The sequence below is a fragment of the Dendrobates tinctorius genome, unplaced genomic scaffold, assembly GCF_039654945.1.
Source record: "Dendrobates tinctorius isolate UK_male_01 unplaced genomic scaffold, ASM3965494v1 ptg000261l, whole genome shotgun sequence".
Taxonomy (NCBI): Eukaryota; Metazoa; Chordata; class Amphibia; order Anura; family Dendrobatidae; genus Dendrobates; species Dendrobates tinctorius.
Genome location: NW_027361928.1, coordinates 199,012 through 220,000, shown reverse-complemented (window position 1 = coordinate 220,000; position 20,989 = coordinate 199,012). Strand labels below are relative to the sequence as shown.

General features: G+C 47.9%; 1 protein-coding gene across 6 annotated transcripts in view; it reads left to right on the top strand.

The window, feature by feature from the left end:
* Positions 1 to 5,015, top strand: part of MST1R (macrophage stimulating 1 receptor) — a 51,355-nt gene extending 46,340 nt beyond the window's left edge. For all 6 annotated transcript variants that reach the window (XM_073558859.1, XM_073558858.1, XM_073558861.1 and 3 more), the window contains 2 exons: positions 4,277 to 4,742; positions 4,821 to 5,015. In XM_073558859.1, coding sequence (XP_073414960.1) covers positions 4,277 to 4,520 — 244 coding nt within the window. In that variant the 3' untranslated portion in view covers positions 4,521 to 4,742; positions 4,821 to 5,015. The remainder of the gene's footprint in view (positions 1 to 4,276; positions 4,743 to 4,820) is intronic.
* Positions 5,016 to 20,989: the final 15,974 nt, after the last annotated feature.

The following is a 20,989-nucleotide window of genomic DNA, read 5'->3' as shown; positions in this document are numbered from 1 at the left end:
GTCCTTTGACAGCTCTTTGGTCTTCACCATAGTGGAGTTTGGAGTCAGACTGTTTGAGGGTGTGCACAGGTGTCTTTTTATACTGATAACAAGTTTAAACAGGTGCCATTACTACAGGTAATGAGTGGAGGAAAGAGGAGACTCTTAGGCTGTGTTCTCACAGAGTTTTTTTAGCGGTTTTTACCGTGGTTTTCACTATAAAACCGCTAAAAATAAGCTGCACAGTCATTTCTATGCATTTTGCACTTTTTGTGCACATAGATGTGTTTTTTACCGCGAAAAAAATGCATCGCGGTAAAAAACGCAGCATGCTCATTAATTTTGCGGATTTTTCCGCGGTTTTGGCTTCTCCCATGCGTTTAGAAACCGCTGCAGTAAAAAACGCATCAAAAACGCATCAAAACCGCCGCGGATAAATAGGTGCGGTTTCTGGGAAGGGATTCAGGTTTTTGTGCAGAAATTTTCTGCAACGTGTGCACTTAGCCTTAAAGAAGAAGTTACAGGTCTGTGAGAGCCAGAAATCTTGATTGCTTGTTTCTGACCAAATACTTATTTTCCACCATAATATGCAAATAAAATGAAAAAAAAACAAAAAACAGACAATGTGATTTTCTGGATTTTTTTTCTCAGTTTGTCTCCCATAGTTGAGGTCTACCTATGATGTAAATTACAGACGCCTCTCATCTTTTTAAGTGGTGGAACTTGCACTATTGCTGACTGACTAAATACTTTTTTGCCCCACTGTATGTGTGTATGTATATATATATATATATATATATATATATATATATATATATATATATATATATATATACAGTCACCACTAGAGGGAGCTCGTCACATACAGATGTGTATATATACAGTCACCACTAGAGGGAGCTCCTCACATACTGATGTGTATATATATACAGTCACCACTAGAGGGGGCTCCTCACATACAGATGTGTGTGTATATATACAGTCAGCACTAGAGGGAGCTCCTCACATACAGATGTGTATATATATACAGTCACCACTAGAGGGAGCTCCTCACATACAGATGTGTGTGTGTATATATACAGTCACCACTAGAGGGAGCTCCTCACATACAGATGTATATATACAGTCACCACTAGAGGGAGCTCCTCACATACTGATGGCTCCTCACATACAGATATGTATATATATACAGTCACCACTGGAGGGAGCGCCTCACATACAGATGTGTATATATGTATACAGTCACCACTAGAGGGGGCACCTCACATACAGATGTATATATATACAGTCACCACTAGAGGGGGCTCCTCACATACAGATGTGTATATATACAGTCACCACTAGAGGGGGCTCCTCACATACAGATGTGTGTATATATACAGTCACCACTAGAGGGGGCTCCTCACATACTGATGTGTATATATACAGTCACCACTAGAGGGGGCTCCTCACATACAGATGTGTATATATGTATACAGTCACCACTAGAGGGGGCACCTCACATACAGATGTATATATATACAGTCACCACTAGAGGGGGCTCCTCACATACAGATGTGTATATACACAGTCACCACTAGAGGGGGCTCCTCACATACTGATGTGTATATATACAGTCACCACTAGAGGGGGCTCCTCACATACAGATGTGTGTATATATACAGTCACCACTAGAGGGGGCTCCTCACATACTGATGTGTGTATATATACAGTCACCACTAGAGGGGGCTCCTCACATACAGATGTGTGTATATATACAGTCACCACTAGAGGGGGCTCCTCACATACTGATGTGTGTATATATACAGTCACCACTAGAGGGGGCTCCTCACATACAGATGTGTATATACACAGTCACCACTAGAGGGGGCTCCTCACATTCAGATGTGTGTGTATATATACAGTCACCACTAGAGGGGGCTCCTCACATACAGATGTGTGTATATATACAGTCACCACTAGAGGGGGCTCCTCACATACAGATGTGTATATACACAGTCACCACTAGAGGGGGCTCCTCACATACAGATGTGTGTATATATACAGTCACCACTAGAGGGGGCTCCTCACATACAGATGTGTATATACACAGTCACCACTAGAGGGGGCTCCTCAAATACAGATGTGTATATACACAGTCACCACTAGAGGGGGCTCCTCACATACAGATGTGTGTATATATACAGTCACCACTAGAGGGGGCTCCTCACATACAGATGTGTATATATACAGTCACCACTAGAGGGAGCTCCTCACATACTGATGTGTGTATATACAGTCACCACTAGAGGGGGCTCCTCACATACAGATGTGTGTATATATACAGTCACCACTAGAGGGAGCTCCTCACATACTGATGTGTATATATACAGTCACCACTAGAGGGGGCTCCTCACATACAGATGTGTGTATATATACAGTCACCACTAGAGGGGGCTCCTCACATACAGATGTGTGTATATATACAGTCACCACTAGAGGGGGCTCCTCACATACAGATGTGTGTATATATACAGTCACCACTAGAGGGGGCTCCTCACATACAGATGTGTATATATACAGTCACCACTAGAGGGAGCTCCTCACATACTGATGTGTGTATATACAGTCACCACTAGAGGGGGCTCCTCACATACAGATGTGTGTATATATACAGTCACCACTAGAGGGATCTCCTCACATACAGATGTGTATATATACAGTCACCACTAGAGGGGGCTCCTCACATACAGATGTGTGTATATATACAGTCACCACTAGAGGGGGCTCCTCACATACAGATGTGTATATATACAGTCACCACTAGAGGGGGCTCCTCACATACAGATGTGTATATACACAGTCACCTCTAGAGGGGGCTCCTCACATACAGATGTGTATATATACAGTCACCACTAGATGGAGCTCCTCACATACAGATGTGTATATACACAGTCACCACTAGAGGGAGCTCCTCACATACTGATGTGTATATATACAGTCACTACTAGAGGGGGCTCCTCACATACTGATGTGTGTATATATACAGTCACCACTAGAGGGGGCTCCTCACATACAGATGTGTGTATATATACAGTCACCACTAGAGGGGGCTCCTCACATACAGATGTGTATATACACAGTCACCACTAGAGGGGGCTCCTCACATACAGATGTGTGTATATATACAGTCACCACTAGAGGGAGCTCCTCACATACTGATGTGTGTGTATATATACAGTCACCACTAGAGGGATCTCCTCACATACAGATGTGTATATATACAGTCACCACTAGAGGGGGCTCCTCACATACAGATGTGTGTATATATACAGTCACCACTAGAGGGGGCTCCTCACATACAGATGTGTATATATACAGTCACCACTAGAGGGGGCTCCTCACATTCAGATGTGTATATATACAGTCACCACTAGAGGGGGCTCCTCACATACAGATGTGTATATATACAGTCACCACTAGATGGAGCTCCTCACATACAGATGTGTATATACACAGTCACCACTAGAGGGGGCTCCTCACATACTGATGTGTGTGTATATATACAGTCACCACTAGAGGGGGCTCCTCACATTCAGATGTGTGTATATATACAGTCACCACTAGAGGGGGCTCCTCACATACAGATGTGTATATACACAGTCACCACTAGAGGGGGCTCCTCACATGCAGATGTGTATATACACAGTCACCACTAGAGGGGGCTCCTCAAATACAGATGTGTATATACACAGTCACCACTAGAGGGGGCTCCTCACATACAGATGTGTGTATATATACAGTCACCACTAGAGGGGGCTCCTCACATACAGATGTGTATATATACAGTCACCACTAGAGGGAGCTCCTCACATACTGATGTGTATATATACAGTCACTACTAGAGGGAGCTCCTCACATACTGATGTGTGTATATATACAGTCACCACTAGAGGGGGCTCCTCACATACAGATGTGTGTATATATACAGTCACCACTAGAGGGGGCTCCTCACATACAGATGTGTATATATATACAGTCACCACTAGAGGGGGTTCCTCACATGCAGATGTGTGTATACACAGTCATCACTAGAGGGAGCTCCTCACATACTGATGTGTATATATACAGTCACCACTAGAGGGAGCTCCTCACATACAGATGTGTGTATATACAGTCACCACTAGAGGGAGCTCCTCACATACAGATGTATATATACAGTCCCCACTGCCCTCTTCTGTTTTGTCCGGCGTGTCTTGGGGTCTCGGCCTCTCGTCACTGGGACCCCTGTGATGTTCTGTGCTTTGTGTTTCGGCAGGTACTCCCTGATGTTGCAGTGCTGGAGTCCGCACCCCGAGGAGCGGCCGACCTTCTCCCAGCTGGTCAGTGAGATGGAGGTGGTCTCTAGCTCCCTGTGGGGCGAGCACTACATCAACCTGAACGTCACTTACATTAATTTGGACCGTGAGCAGTTCTACCCTCCGGCTCCGCCGGGCTCCGAGGACGAGCTGGAGAACGTCACCACTGATGAGGAGGAGGATGGAGCAGCGGGGATTCTGTGAGTGAGGGTCGGCCCGAGTCTGCACATGAAGGCCATCCGATCGGCTGCAGCGGTCTCTGAGGGGGCAGCCACAGTGGTATCAGCTCTCACAGGAGGTAGATGAGAATCTCGCGCCTCAACAGCTTTCTGAAATGGCCGCTGTCCTGCGCTCGGATGGAGACTTTAACATTTCTACACTTTTTCTTTTTTGCTGTAAATGAAATCTGCACCGAATATTATACAGGCCGATCATAATGTAGAAGAGGAGACCCCCCGGGGTCCGCGGCCGACATTGTGGACGATACTTGAATTGTATATACAGGCCGATCATAATGTAGAAGAGGAGACCCCCCGGGGTCCGCGGCCGACATTGTGGACGATACTTGAATTGTACAGAGATCTGTACTCTGTGTATATAGCGCCACCAAAAGGAATATTTTTATACAAAGATTTGGGAAACAAAACTTCTCACTTTTATAATAAGAAAATCTGTAAATAAAGGAAATTTACTTTCTTATATTGGATGTTTAATTTAAAACACAGACGCCTCACATGTCCTGTATTATACTCCAGAGCTGCACTCACTATCCTGCTGGTGCACTCAATGTGTACATACATTACATTACTGATCCTGGGTTACATCCTGTATTATACTCCAGAGCTGCACTCACTATTCTGCTGGTGCAGTCACTGTGTACATACATTACATTACTGATCGTGAGTTACATCCTGTATTATACTCCAGAGCTGCACTCACTATTCTGCTGGTGCAGTCACTGTGTACATATATTACATTACTGATCCTGGGTTACATCCTGTATTATACCCCAGAGCTGCACTCACTATTCTGCTGGTGCAGTCACTGTGTACATACATTACATTACTTATCCTGAGTTACATCCTGTATTATACTCCAGAGCTGCACTCACTATTCTGCTGGTGCAGTCACTGTGTACATACATTACATTACTGATCCTGAGTTGCATCCTGTATTATACCCCAGAGCTGCACTCACTATTCTGCTGGTGCAGTCACTGTGTACATACATTACTGATCCTGAGTTACATCCTGTATTATACTCCAGAGCTGCACTCACTATTCTGCTGGTGCAGTCACTGTGTACATACATTACTGATCCTGAGTTACATCCTGTATTATACCCCAGAGCTGCCCTCACTATTCTGCTGGTGCAGTCACTGTGTACATACATTACTGATCCTGAGTTACATCCTGTATTATACTCCAGAGCTGCACTCACTATCCTGCTGGTGCAGTCACCGTGTACATACATTACATTACTGATCGTGAGTTACCTCCTGTATTATACTCCAGAGCTGCACTCACTATTCTGCTGGTGCAGTCACTGTGTACATACATTACATTACTGATCCTGAGTTACATCCTGTATTATACCCCAGAGCTGCCCTCACTATTCTGCTGGTGCAGTCACTGTGTACATACATACATACATTACTGATCCTGAGTTACCTCCTGTATTATACCCCAGAGCTGCACTCACTATTCTGCTGGAGCTGTCACTGTGTACATACATTACTGATCCGGAGTTACATCCTGTATTATACCCCAGAGCTGCACTCACTATTCTGCTGGTGCAGTCACTGTGTACATACATACATACATTACTGATCCTGAGTTACCTCCTGTATTATACCCCAGAGCTGCACTCACTATTCTGCTGGTGCAGTCACTGTGTACATACATACATTACTGATCCTGGGTTACCTCCTGTATTATACCCCAGAGCTGCACTCACTATTCTGCTGGTGCGGTCGCTGTGTACATACATTACTGATCCTGAGTTACAGCCTATATTATACTCCAGATTCTCTGGTCTGATGAGACGAAGATAGACCTTTTTGGTGATAATTCTAAGCGGTATGTTTGGAGAAAACCAGGCACTGCTCATCACCTGCCCAATACAATCCCAACAGTTAAACATGGTGGTGGCAGCATCATGCTATGGGGATGTTTTTCAGCTGCAGGGAGAGGACGACTGGTTTTAATTGAAGGAAACATGAATGCGGCCAAGTACAGAGATATCCTGGATGAAAACCTCTTCCAGAGTGCTCTGGACCTCAGACTTGGCCGAAACCCAATGGAGCATCTCTGGAGAGACCTGAAAATGGCTGTCCACTAGTGATGAGCAAGTATGCTCGTTACTCAGGTTTTCCCGAGCATGCTCGGGTGCTCTCCGAGTATTTTGGCGTGCTCGGAGATTGTTTCTGTTGCTGCAGCTGCATGATTTGCGGCTACTTGACAGCCTGAGTACATGTGGGAATTCCCTAACAGGCAATCGCCACATGTATTCAGGCTGTCACGTAGCCGCAAATCATGCAGCTGCAGCAACAGAAACAATCTCCGAGCACGCCAAAATACTCGGAGAGCACCCGAGCATGCTCGGGAAAACCTGAGTAACGAGCATACTTGCTCATCACTACTGTCCGCCAACGTTCACCATCCAACCTGACAGAACTGGAGAGGATCTGCAAGGAAGAATGGCCGAGGATCCCCAAATCCAGAGGGGAAAAACTTGTGGCATCATTCCCAAGAAGACTCATGGCTGTACTAGCTCAAAAGGTGCGTCTACTCAATACTGAGCAAAGGGGCTGAATACTTATGACCATGTGATATTTCGGTTTTTCTTTTTTAATACATTTGCAAAAAATGTCTACATTTCTGTTTTTTTCAGACAAGATGGGGGGCAGAGTGGACACTAATGAGAAAAATAATGAACTTTTCTGAATTTACCAAATGGCTGCAATGAAACAAAGAGTGAAAAATGTAAAGGGGTGTGAATACTTTCCGTACCCACTGTAGGTGGCGCGTTCAAGGTTTGATCTTCAGCCCATGTCTCTGAAGCTGTCCTAGCATCAGCTCCAACCTCGTGAGATGTTCTTCATAGGTGGGAGAGTAGATGATAATGTCATTGACGTACACCATGGTGGCTTCCAAATTCAGGTCCCCTAGGAATCTTTCTTCAGGCGTTGGAACATGCCCGTCCCATGCAGAGGACAGGGATTCTTTGATCCTGGGTAGGGGTCCCGTACGGTGCCAGCATTCAGTCGTCGGTAGTCTCTTCGTCCAGTCCCTTTTCTGAACTAGTGCAATGGGGGCCGCCCAGGGGCTTTGACTCCTGTATCACTCCATTCCGCAACATGTACGACAGCAAGTCTTTTAGTTCCTGGTAGATTTGAGGTGGGATCTGCCAATATCTTTCTCGGATGGGGGCTGTGGTCCCCGTAGGAATCTTGTGTTGAATGTCTTTAGTGCACTTGAAGTGGTCCACCTTACACTGGAGTCAACTCTATGGAGTCAGTCCCTGAGAGATCTTCCGTCGTCATCCATAGTAGCATAGTTAGCAAGGCCATCCAGTTCAGCCTATATTCCGTACAAATAAATCCCCAGATATCTGAGCTACTTCTTTCCAGTGGGTTAATTGTAGGCTTGTTGCACTCAGGTTAATACAGCGCCCGGGTACTCGTCCTTGACACACAGTGGCTAAGATGCGGGAAACCAGCGATCCCGGGGTAGCTTCATCTTCTGGGGATTCAAGCTGAACTTCCACTCTTTTCAATGACAGATGAGCCCATACCAGCATAGTGAGCACAGTCTGTCAGGCTGGTAATGTTACCGTAGCTTCCGGGGGTACCACTACTTTGTCGAGGGGCTGGGAGGCAGTCAGTAACCATGGAATTTGACTGACCTGCATCAGCTGTTGGAACAGTCTCTTGCATGCATGATGTTGGGTTACACGGGCCTATGAAGACACGGGGGTGGGGGGTCCGTGGCCACCCTGATCCACTAGCTGAAAACACATGGACCAGTGATCATCCCACCGAACGCCCGCTCTCCTTTCCCCGTGGGCATAATACTAACACAGGGTGAGGGTAAAACAGTGTGGCAATGCTTTATTTAACCATAAAACAGGCAGATAGCACGTAGAACAGTCCCAGCAAAATACCCAAGATGGTGCACATTACAGAGTCTCACCCTTCCGCTGACTCTTCGGGATAAGACCAGCTGTTACTTCAGAGCTCCCAGGGTCGACTACCCCACCTGTAGCACGCACAGACAGGAGGTCATGACAAGCGTAGGAAGATGACAGTCCATTCAGGTATAAGGCCAGGTGACCAGAGGGTCATAACCTGACAACCTGGATTCTGCAAACATCTTCATGGAGCCAGGAGACCGGTGGGTCCCATTCCTGGCCCCCACAAACGTATTCATGGGGCTCAGGCGACTGGTGGGTCCAATTCCCGACTACTACAAATGTAACCATGGATTTGCGATGGTAAGTGGAGCAGATCTGTATTCTTCCAGCTGGGGCCGAGGTCCCCTAAGCTGGCATCCTGTAGAATGAAAAATCTGTGTCCCTCGTGAAGGAGCCATGATGTCTTGGCAGCTATCCTGTGGAGAGTCTGTGCTTTTATGGATGTTTAGATCTCTGGATGTCTTGGCTGAATCACCATAAAGAGGCATATCACCTCTTCTTATAGTCAACTGTCCTTCATTCAGCATTCACAGGTAAAGGGGAAGAATGATATCAGTACATAAAACCCATTATTTGACCCCCCTCCCCCAATTTTTCCTCTCTCATGTCTTTGTGGATTACCTTGAGGACTTTCTGTGATTGCCTATAGGCTAGTACATAAGATTAATACATAGTATTTACTTCTTTGTGCATATTCCGTGTATGTCATTAACTTTGAACTATATAAAGCCAGGTGCGCTATAAGGATATTTAGAAACATCGGGTATCACAGTACTGTTTAAATACCCTATCTATACCAACATATCTATATTATTCCTGCTTAATATTTTTCAGGTATCAGCGTCCCCTATATGAAGTCACTGCACACCCAGCTGCAGCACTGCACTCCCTGCACCACCGCCTATGATCCTCTGCATCCTCAACTGCAGCACTACACTTCCTGCACCACCACCCATGAAGCTCCTGAACCCTAGCTGCAGCATTACACCCCCTCCACCATGGCCCATGAAGCCCCTGCACCCCCAGCTGCAGTACTACACCCCCTCCACCATAGCCCATGAAGCCCCTGCACCCCCAGCTGCAGCACTACACTCCCTGCACCACGGCCCATGAAGCCCCTGCACCCCCAGCTGCAGCACTACACTCCCTGCACCACGGCCCATGAAGCCCCTGCACCCCCAGCTGCAGCACTACACCTACTGCACCACGGCCCATGAAGCCCCTGAACCCCCAGCTGCAGCACTACACTCCCTGCACCACGGCCCATGAAGCCCCTGCACCCCCAGCTGCAGCACTACACTCCCTGCACCACGGCCCATGAAACCCCTGCACCCCCAGCAGCAGCACTACACCCACTGCATCACGGCCCATGAAGCCCCTGCACCCCCAGCTGCAGCACTACACCCCCTGCACCGCTGCCCATGAAGCCCCTGCACCCCCAGCTGCAGCACTACACCCCCTGCACCGCTGCCCATGAAGCCCCTGCACCCCCAGCTGCAGCACTACACCCCCTGCACCGCTGCCCATGAAGCCCCTGCACCACCAGCTGCAGCACTACACCCCCTGCACCGCTGCCCATGAAGCCCCTGCACCCCCAGCTGCAGCACTACACTCCCTGCACCGCTGCCCATGAAGCCCCTGAACCCCCAGCTGCAGCACTACACTCCCTGCACCGCTGCCCATGAAGCCCCTGCACCCCCAGCTGCAGCACTACACTCCCTGCACCGCTGCCCATGAAGCCCCTGCACCCCCAGCTGCAGCACTACACTCCCTGCACCGCTGCCCATGAAGCCCCTGCACCCCCAGCTGCAGCACTACACCCCCTGCACCGCTGCCCATGAAGCCCCTGCACCCCCAGCTGCAGCACTACACTCCCTCCACCATAGCCCATGAAGCCCCTGAACCCCCAGCTGCAGCACTACACCCCCTGCACCGCTGCCCATGAAGCCCCTGCACCCCCAGCGCCTCTAGTGAGATTATTGCACGAGCTGTGGTCGTCCTGTGGCCATTGTGCCCCCACTGTTGGCTCTGGCCATCCGCTCTCCCTGCACAGTTCGCCCCTCCACGATGTGACCTCCATTACTTTTCTCCTCTTCTGCCGCAGAAGTTTTCTGACGCTTTCATCTCCTGTTAAACTTCTTCAGTTCTCGCCATTTGTCCTGGGGGAGGGAGAGCGATGCGACAGGAGGAAACGCAACGTCGGAATCTGTAGCCGAAAACAAACTGCGGCCTGTGGGGACCCAGAGCCTCCGGCAAAGCTTACAGCGGGGTCCCGGGGGATCTCTGGGAACTTGACCAGAAAAATGAAAACTGCAGAGATGGCATTTACTAATCCAGGAGCGGCTCATCATAAAAATACAAGAAGATTCCCGGGACGAAGAAAGAGGCGCAGAGGCGGCGCAGGCCGAGTAGTCCGTGCTGGGGCAGGATTCTGTGGCATTGTCTCGCTGGTGTCGGACACTGTGACGTCTTTTAGACCTGATCGGCACCATGTGGGACACGTGAGATGTGGCGGCACCAGGTGCTGACGGTCAGTGCCATCTGTGGGCACAATGTGACCAGATGCCGCGGTGCGACCTTCACTTACCTTTGCAGGGTCAGATTCGTGTATTTTCGTGCTGCGCCGCCATCAAACTGTTATTAATGAGCAGAAACCCGTCGTGTCACAAACTCCCCACAAATGCGACAAGGACCATGGGAAATAAACAGAAAGTGACCGCGCCAAAGAGGAACGGCTGCAGCCAAACCGTCCATTTATCGCCTGACTAAAACCATCTGTGATCGGTTCATTAGCCAAGAGCGGAGGAGAGGGACCAGGGGGCTGCGACCAGACCCTCCTCTATCATCAGCTTTATCTCTGCTCAGGAACCGCAGCAGAACACGAAGCTTGGAAATGAGGCGATTCATGGCCATTCCTCGCACACGGGGGTTTATATGGAATGTACAGAGGAGTATACAGGCCTCTGTATACACCACACTCCAAATTATGCAACAGGAAATCTTGTGTTCTTCCCATAACCTGATGGACGCTTTGTGTCTCGGGGTCTTTGGCACACAGGTCCCAGACCCCTGTGACGATTAGTTGTCAGATGCCCAATTACGGGTAATCTCCATAAGAAGGACGAGCTTCATTATTCAGCAGCCGCAGGTTTCCAGCAATATGGGAAAGAAAAAGGATCTCTGCTGTCTAAAAACGTCACATGGGGCAATGCCTCGGACAAGGTGTGAAAGCACTATATATTTCACAGGAACTTAAGTGTGATTATCGTACTGTGAAGAGATTTGTGGCTGATACAGAGCACAGACGGTTCGTGCAGATAAAGGCAGAATGAGGAAAGTTAGTGCAGATAAAGGCAGAATGAGGAAGGTTTCTGCCAGATGGAGAGGCGGCTTTTCTATTATCAAACATGCCTCTCCAGGGCTAAAAGCCTAACATCCATAAGGTCTGGTCTCATGCTCCTCCATGAGGTCTGGTCCCATCAAGTCTGGTCACATACTCCTACTTCAGGCCACATCCCATGCTATTGCATGAGGTCTGGTCCCATGCTCCTCCATCAGGTCTGGTACCATGCTCCTCCTTCATGCATCGTCCCATGCTACCCCTTCAGTTCGAACCATCGTACCATCCACAAATTGTCTTATAACCTCTTTCCATTTTACATGAGAGATTCCTCGCTCTCCTTCCTTTCTCCTGGACACCGGTGATTTACTCCATCTTGTCAGAGGTCTGTGTAATATACCCACAGATGTTTTCTTTGGAATGTTAACAGTTCCTATCCATTTATAACAGGGGTGGACAATGACAGTATGGGGCCCCTGTGCAAGAAATCTGTCTGAGCCCCTAACGACAAAGATAAAAAACTTCCTTCTCACCCCTCCCACTGGGGGTGGTCTTTGTTGTCCTCTCTCATTCTCGGGTCCTCTACCAGAGTCCTGGGAGTGTGAGGGTTCTGCGCAGGATCTTAGCTGTTCCCAGTATTGCGCTTTTCTGGACAGAGAGCTCGGATGTTGCTCCTGGGATCTGTTGTAGCCATTTTCCCATCTTAGGGGTCACAGCTCCAAGTTCTATCACCACTGGGATCACTTCACCTTCCACATCTTCAGTTCTCCTTTGAGGTCCTGGTATTTCTTCTCATATTCCTTCTTCCTGATGTTGCTGTCACTTGGCACTGCCACATCTATATCATTGCTGTCTTCTGGTCTGGTTGGTTAGCCAACTCCTACTTATCTGTCTGGATCTTGAAGACCCTCAGGATTTTAGCCTTTTCACTCTCTTTTTCTGGGGTCTCCTACTGGACTTTGGGGGGCTTAGCCCATATGCTGCACAGATGTTCCTGTATACAATTCCCGCTACTTGGTTGTGGCGTTCGGTCTACGCTGTTCCTGCTTGAATTCTGCCTCCTGACACTATGTGTCGGATGGTTTCTGAGGTTTCTTTGCATAATCTTGTAGTGCGAATATAAAAATGGCTATTTTGATTCCATATTGAAATATATAGAATGAAATCTGTATATTACAGAGCTGCTTTTCTAATAGACATTAACCCCTTAACCCCCAAGGGTGGTTTGCACGTTAATGACCGGGCCAATTTTTACAATTCTGACCACTGTCCCTTTATGAGGTAATAACTCTGGAGCTTCCATGGATCCCGGTGATTCTGACATTATATTATTATCATTATGCAGCCATACTCCGTTATAAACTGTCATTCTGTTTCATTCATTTCCTGGGCACAGACGCACTCCACGCGTGCGCTGTGACCCTGTCGCGGCGTCGGCATGACACGCGCGTCGCCTTGAGTAGCGATGATCTCACGATCCTCCCTCTCATTGCTGAGGGTGCACGTGCGCTCCTCCCCCTCCACGGGCGGGCACAACACGCTGGATGTGCGCCGATTTGCTGAGACACCATAGCTGTAGCATAAAAGCCCATGACGTTTACAATAGACCACGTCTCCTGATGAAACCACAAGGAAGTGGTGAAACGCGCGTCGAGGCTTAAGCGGGCCCCACCTGTTCCCTGCTCTGCGTCCATACCGCATCATGTCAGAAGGCAATTAACCTATTATGTATCTGCTGCCACACTGTGCCTGTAGACTATATCTTAGACTAAAATTCTGCTACTACTTATTCTAGCCAGATGTGACAGCATGCCTGTATATGGACCTTCACCTTCCTAGACACCTTAGTTCCTGTATTATCAGCAGATATTCGCTGCGGTTGCAGCGCATTGCGGGCTCCTGAGTGGGACCTTTTCTTTTTCTCTTTCCCTGCTAGGTGTGTAATTTTTTCGCTCAGATGCATGTATTTACATTTGATTTAAGAACGATTATTCTGGTTTTATAATGTACGTTTATTTACTACTGTAAATGCATTGCTGTGACATTGATATTTTACCTGCGCGCCTGCCTATTTCCCTCCTTTTATAACTGCCCAGTGTGTGTATACCCAAGCCATGTCTCTCTTCACATTTTGTTATGATCAATACATTTTGCATGATTTTGGATAAGTTGTCAGCCTCTACTTTTCATTCAGGGATTGTGGTTTTCATAGATTTTTGAGTACGGAACTATACATTAATTTTGGTTATTATTTTCAGGCTTAAAAACTATTTTTAAATTCAGATACTTCCCTGTTTCAAAGCTTTATTTTTTGTTTGGTTTTTAATGCCACCGTGGAGTAACCGCAGCAGGCTGGATGACCCGCGGCCTCGTCCGGTATTTCAACCGAAGGATGGGCTACGGTCTCCTGCAGGAGGTGGAGACTGGGGCCAAAGTGTATATTAATGATGGGTCCCTCTTATTCCACTCTCCTCTCCGAGAGGGGGACTACGTGTCCCTTATAAAGGAAGAAGGACCCAAGGGGCCCTACACAGTGGCCTTCAAACTGGCCTCTGATCACAGGAGGTCCCGCATGTGGAACGGCCGGCTGCTGCGGAAGTTTTGTTCTAGCATTTCATGTTCGGAGGGGTTAATCCTCCATTTTCTGGACCAAGCTTAGTGGGCGGTGCAGTGCAGGAGGGATCCGCCCACCACGTCTCCTCACTGGGTGTTGCCTGTATGTAATCAGGTGTGTTTGGCACATGGGGGGAGTGTTTGGGAGTCTGTCAGGGTGGACAATTTCCATGTGTCCAGGCTGGGTACTACAGAGTGGTCTGCGTGCAGAGAGGGAGAAGCTTCCCTGTGTGTGTGGCTCCAGACCGAGCCTGAGTGCTAGATGTGTGTGGCTCCAGACCGAGCCTGAGTGCTGGATGTGTGTGGCTCCAGACCGAGCCTGAGTGCTGGATGTGTGTGGCTCCAGACCGAGCCTGAGTGCTGGATGTGTGTGGCTCCAGACCGAGCCTGAGTGCTGGATGTGTGTGGCTCCAGACCGAGCCTGAGTGCTGGATGTGTGTGTGGCACCAGACCGAGCCAGAGTGCTGGATGTGTGTGGCTCCTGACCGAGCCTGAATGCTGGATGTGTGTGGCTCCAGACCGAGCCTGAGTGCTGGATGAGTGTGGCTCCAGACCGAGCCTGAGTGCTGGATGTGTGTGGCTTCAGACCGAGCCTGAGTGGTGGATGTGTGTGGCTCCAGACCGAGCCTGAGTGCTGGATGAGTGTGGCTCCAGACCGAGCCTGAGTGCTGGATGTGTGTGGCTTCAGACCGAGCCCGAGTTGTGTGGCTCCAGACCGAGCCTGAGTGCTAGATGTGTGTGGCTCCAGACCGAGCCTGAGTGCTGGATGTGTGTGTGGCTCCAGACCGAGCCTGAGTGCTGGATGTGTGTGTGGCACCAGACCGAGCCTGAGTGCTGGATGTGTGTGTGGCACTAGACCGAGCCTGAGTGCTGGATGTGTGTGGCTCCAGACTGAGCCTGAGTTGTGTGGCTCCAGACCGAGCCTGAGTTGTGTGGCTCCAGACCGAGCCTGAGTGCTAGATGTGTGTGGCTCCAGACCGAGCCTGAGTGCTGGATGTGTGTGGCTCCAGACTGAGCCTGAGTGCAGGATGTGTGTGTGGCTCCAGACCGAGCCTGAGTGCTAGATGTGTGTGTGGCACCAGACCGAGCCTGAGTGCTGGATGTGTGTGGCTCCAGACCAAGCCTGAGTGCTGAACATTGCCCAGCCAGTGTGCCCACAGGCCTGAGGGAGCAAAGCCCGCCTAAGGACATGTTGGTGTGGTTTTGTCCAGCTCTGGAGGACGTTTACCTTTTGTTGTGGCTTATAGGTTTATGAAGTAAATAAACCCGCATGGACTTTGTCAAGAAACACGCCTCCTGTTTTCATCCTGCCGCACCTGAGTGAGTGCAACCCCCTACACCCCCTGTATACGGCGACATTATACTGACACCCTATGTGACCCCCTGTATACGGCGACATTATACTGACACCCTATGTGACCCCCTGTATACGGTGACATTTTACTGACACCCTATGTGACCCCTATATATGGCGACATTATACTGACACCCTATGTGACCCCCTGTATACGGTGACATTTTACTGACACCCTATGTGACCCCTATATATGGCGACATTATACTGACACCCTATGTGACCCCCTGTATACGGTGACATTATACTGACACCCTATGTGACCCCCTATATATGGCGACATTATACTGACACCCTATGTGACCCCCTGTATACGGTGACATTTTACTGACACCCTATGTGACCCCTATATATGGCGACATTATACTGACACCCTATGTGACCCCCTATATATGGAGACTTTATACTGACACCCTGTGACCCCCTATATATGACAACATTTTACTGACACCCTATGTGACCCCTATATATGGCGACATTTTACTGACACCCTATGTGACCCCCTATATATGGCGACATTATACTGACACCCTATGTGACCCCCTATATATGGAGACTTTATACTGACACCCTGTGACCCCCTATATATGGCGACATTTTACTGACACCCTATGTGACCCCCTATATATGGCAACATTTTACTGACACCCTATGTGACCCCCTATATATATGGCGACATTATACTGACACCCTATGTGACCCCCACTATATGGCGACATTATACTGACACCCTATGTGACCCCCTATATATGGAGACTTTATACTGACACCCTGTGACCCCCTATATATGGCGACATTTTACTGACACCCTATGTGACCCCCTATATATGGCGACATTATACTGACACCCTATGTGACCCCCTATATATGGCGACTTTATACTGACACCCTATGTGACCCCCTATATATGGCGACATTTTACTGACACCCTATGTGACCCCTATATATGGCAACATTTTACTGACACCCTATGTGACCCCCTATATATGGCGACATTTTACTGACACCCTATGTGACCCCTATATATGGCGACATTATACTGACACCCTATGTGACCCCCTGTATACGGTGACATTTTACTGACACCCTATGTGACCCCGATATATGGCAACATTTTACTGACACCCTATGTGTCCCCCTATATACGGCGACATTATACTGACACCCTATGTGACCCCCTATATATGGCGACATTATACTGACACCTTATGTGCCCCCTATATACGGCGACATTATACTGACTCCCTATGTGACCCCCTGTATACGGCGATATACTGACTCCCTATGTGATCCCCTGTATACGGCGACATTATACTGACACCCTATGTGACCCCCTATATATGGCGACATTATACTGACACCATATGTGACCCCCTGTATACGGTGACATTTTACTGACACCCTATGTGACCCCTATATATGGCGACATTATACTGACACCCTATGTGACCCCCTGTATACGGCGACATTATACTGACACCCTATGTGACCCCCTATATATGGCGACATTATACTGACACCCTATGTGACCCCCTGTATACGGCGACATTATACTGACACCCTATGTGACCCCCTATATATGGCGACATTATACTGACACCCTATGTGACCCCCTGTATACGGCGACATTATACTGACACCCTATGTGACCCCCTATATATGGCGACATTATACTGACACCCTATGTGACCCCCTGTATACGGTGACATTTTACTGACACCCTATGTGACCCCTATATATGGCGACATTTTACTGACACCCTAAGGCTAGTTTCACACTTGCTTTTTTTTGCAGCGCGTTTTTCCCGCAAAAAAACGCATTAAAAAAACGCATACAAAAGCATACAACTGCTGCGTTTTTTTCAAGCATTTTTATGAGCATGCATGAAAAATCGCAGCGTTTTTATGCGTTTGTAAGCGTTTTTAGTGCGTTTTTACCGCGTTTGCGTTTTTTTCCAACATTAGGTGGCCCCTCACACTAACCCAAACCAAGACTTTACTAACCCTAACCCTAACTAACCCTAACCCTAACCCTTAACCAAACCATACTTAACCCTAACCCAAACCCTAAACCCTAACTAACCCTAACCCTAACCCTAACCAACCCTAACCCTGACCCTAACCCTAACTAACCCTAACCCTGACCCTAACCCTAACCCTAACTAACCCTAACCCTAACCCTAACCCTTAACCAAACCATACATAACCATAACCCTGACCCTAACCCTAACCCTGACGCTAACCCTTAACCAAACCATACTTAACCCTAACCCTGACCCTAACCCTAACCCTGACCCTAACCCTTAACCAAACCATACTTAACCCTAACCCTGACCCTAACCCTAACCCTAAACCCCTTTAACTAACCCTAACTCTAACCCAAACCCCTAAATTCCATGGTTAAAAAAAAAAAAACGCTTGTGCAAAAAAACGCATACATAAGCATGCCAATGCGCACATATGCGCACCCATAGGCTATAATGGCCATTTTTAGCGCAAAACGTGCGCATATGTGCGCATGCGCTTTTTTGCAGGGCCAAAAAATGCAACATGCTGCGTCTGGAAAATACCAACGCATACCCCAAAAAAATGCAGCGCATGAAAATCGCATACATGCGCATGGCAGCGCGCAGGTATGCGCACCCATGTTAAATATAGGGGAAAAAACGCATGCGCAGGTTAGCGTTTTTTTCCAGCGCTAAAAAACTCAAATGTGAAACCAGCCTAAGTGACCCCCTATATATGGCGACATTTTACTGACACCCTATGTGACCCCCTATATATGGCAACATTTTACTGACACCCTATGTGTCCCCCTATATACGGCGACATTATACTGACACTATGTGACCCCCTGTATACGGCGATATACTGACTCCCTATGTGACCCCCTGTATACGGCGACATTATACTGACACCCTATGTGACCCCCTATATATGGCAACATTATACTGACACCCTATGTGACCCCCTGTTAACGGTGACATTTTACTGACACCATATGTGACCCCTATATATGGCGACATTATACTGACACGTTATGTGCCCCCTATATACGGTGACATTATACTGACACCCTATGTGACCCCCTATATATGGCGACATTATACTGACACCCTATGTGACCCCCTATATATGGCGCCATTATACTGACACCCTATGTGACCCCCTATATACGGAGATATTATACTGACACCCTATGTGCCCCCTATATATGGCGACATTATACTGACACCCTATGTGACCCCTTATATACGGTGACATTATACTGACCCCTTTGTGCCCCTATATACAGCGACATTATACTGACCCCCTATATATGGCGACATTACACTGACACCCTATGTGACCCCCTATATACGGTGACATTATACTGAACCCTATGTGATCCCCTGTATACGGTGACATTATACTGAACCCTATGTGATCCCCTGTATACGGCGACATTACACTGACACCCTATGTCACCCCCTATATACGGCGACATTATACTGACACCCTATGTCACCCCCTATATACGGTGACATTATACTGACACCCTATGTGTCCCCCTATATACGGTGACATTATACTGACACCCTATGTGCCCCTATATATGGCGACATTACACTGACACCCTATGTGCTTCCCTATATATGGCGACATTATACTGACACCCTATGTGCCCCCTATATACGGCGACATTACACTGACACCCTATGTGATCCCCTATATATGGCGACATTATACTGACACTATGTGTCCCCCTATATATGGCGATTTTACACTGACACCCTATGTCACCCCCTATATATGGAGATATACTGACACCCTATGTGACCCCCTATATACAGAGATATTATACTGACACCCTATGTGCCCCCTATATACAGCGACATTATACTGACACCCTATGTGACCCCCTATATACGGTGACATTATACTGAACCCTATGTGCTTCCCTATATACGGACATATTACACTGACACCCTATGTGATCCCCTGTATATGGCGACATTACACTGACACCCTATGTGACCCCCTATATACGGAGATATTATACTGACACCCTATGTGACCCCCTATATACGGTGACATTATACTGACACCCTATGTGCCCCTATATATGGCGACATTACACTGACACTATGCGACCCCCTATATATGGCGACATTACACTGACACCCTATGTGACCCCCTATATACGGCGACATTACAGTGACACCCTATGTGTCCCCCTATATATGGCGACATTATACTGACACCCCATGTGACCCCCTATATATGGCGACATTACACTGACCCCCTATGTGTCCCCCTATATACGGCGACATTATACTGACACCCTATGTGACCCCCTATATATGGTGACATTACACTGACACCCTATGTGACCCCCTATATATGGCGACTTTATACTGACACCCTATGTGCCTCCTATATATGTATATGGCGACATTTTACTGACACCCTATGTGACCCCTATATATGGCGACATTTTACTGACACCCTATGTGACCCCTATATATGGCGACATTTTACTGACACCCTATGTGACCCCCTGAATACGGCGACATTACACTGACACCCTATGTGCTTCCCTATATATGGCGTCATTATGCTGACACCCTATGTGACCCCCTATATACGGTGACATACTGACACCCTATGTGTCCCCCTATATATGGCGACATTATACTGACACCCTATGTGTCCCCCTATATATGGCGACATTATACTGACACCCTATGTGCTTCCCTATATTTGGCAACATTATACTGACACCCTATGTGCTTCCCTATATATGGCGACATTACACTGACACCCTATGTGACCCCCTATATACGGTGACATTATACGGACACCCTATGTGTCCCCCTATATATGGCGACATTACACTGACACCCTATGTGCCCCTATATATGGCAACATTAAATTGACACCCTATGTGACCCCCTATATATGGCGACATTATACTGACACCCTATGTGTCCCCCTATATATGGCGACATTATACTGACACCCTATGTGACCCCCTATATACGGTGACATTACACTGACACCCTATGTGACCCCCTATATATGGAGATATTATACTGACACCCTATGTGACCCCCTATATACAGAGATATTATACTGACACCCTATGTGCCCCCTATATACAGCGACATTATACTGACACCCTATGTGACCC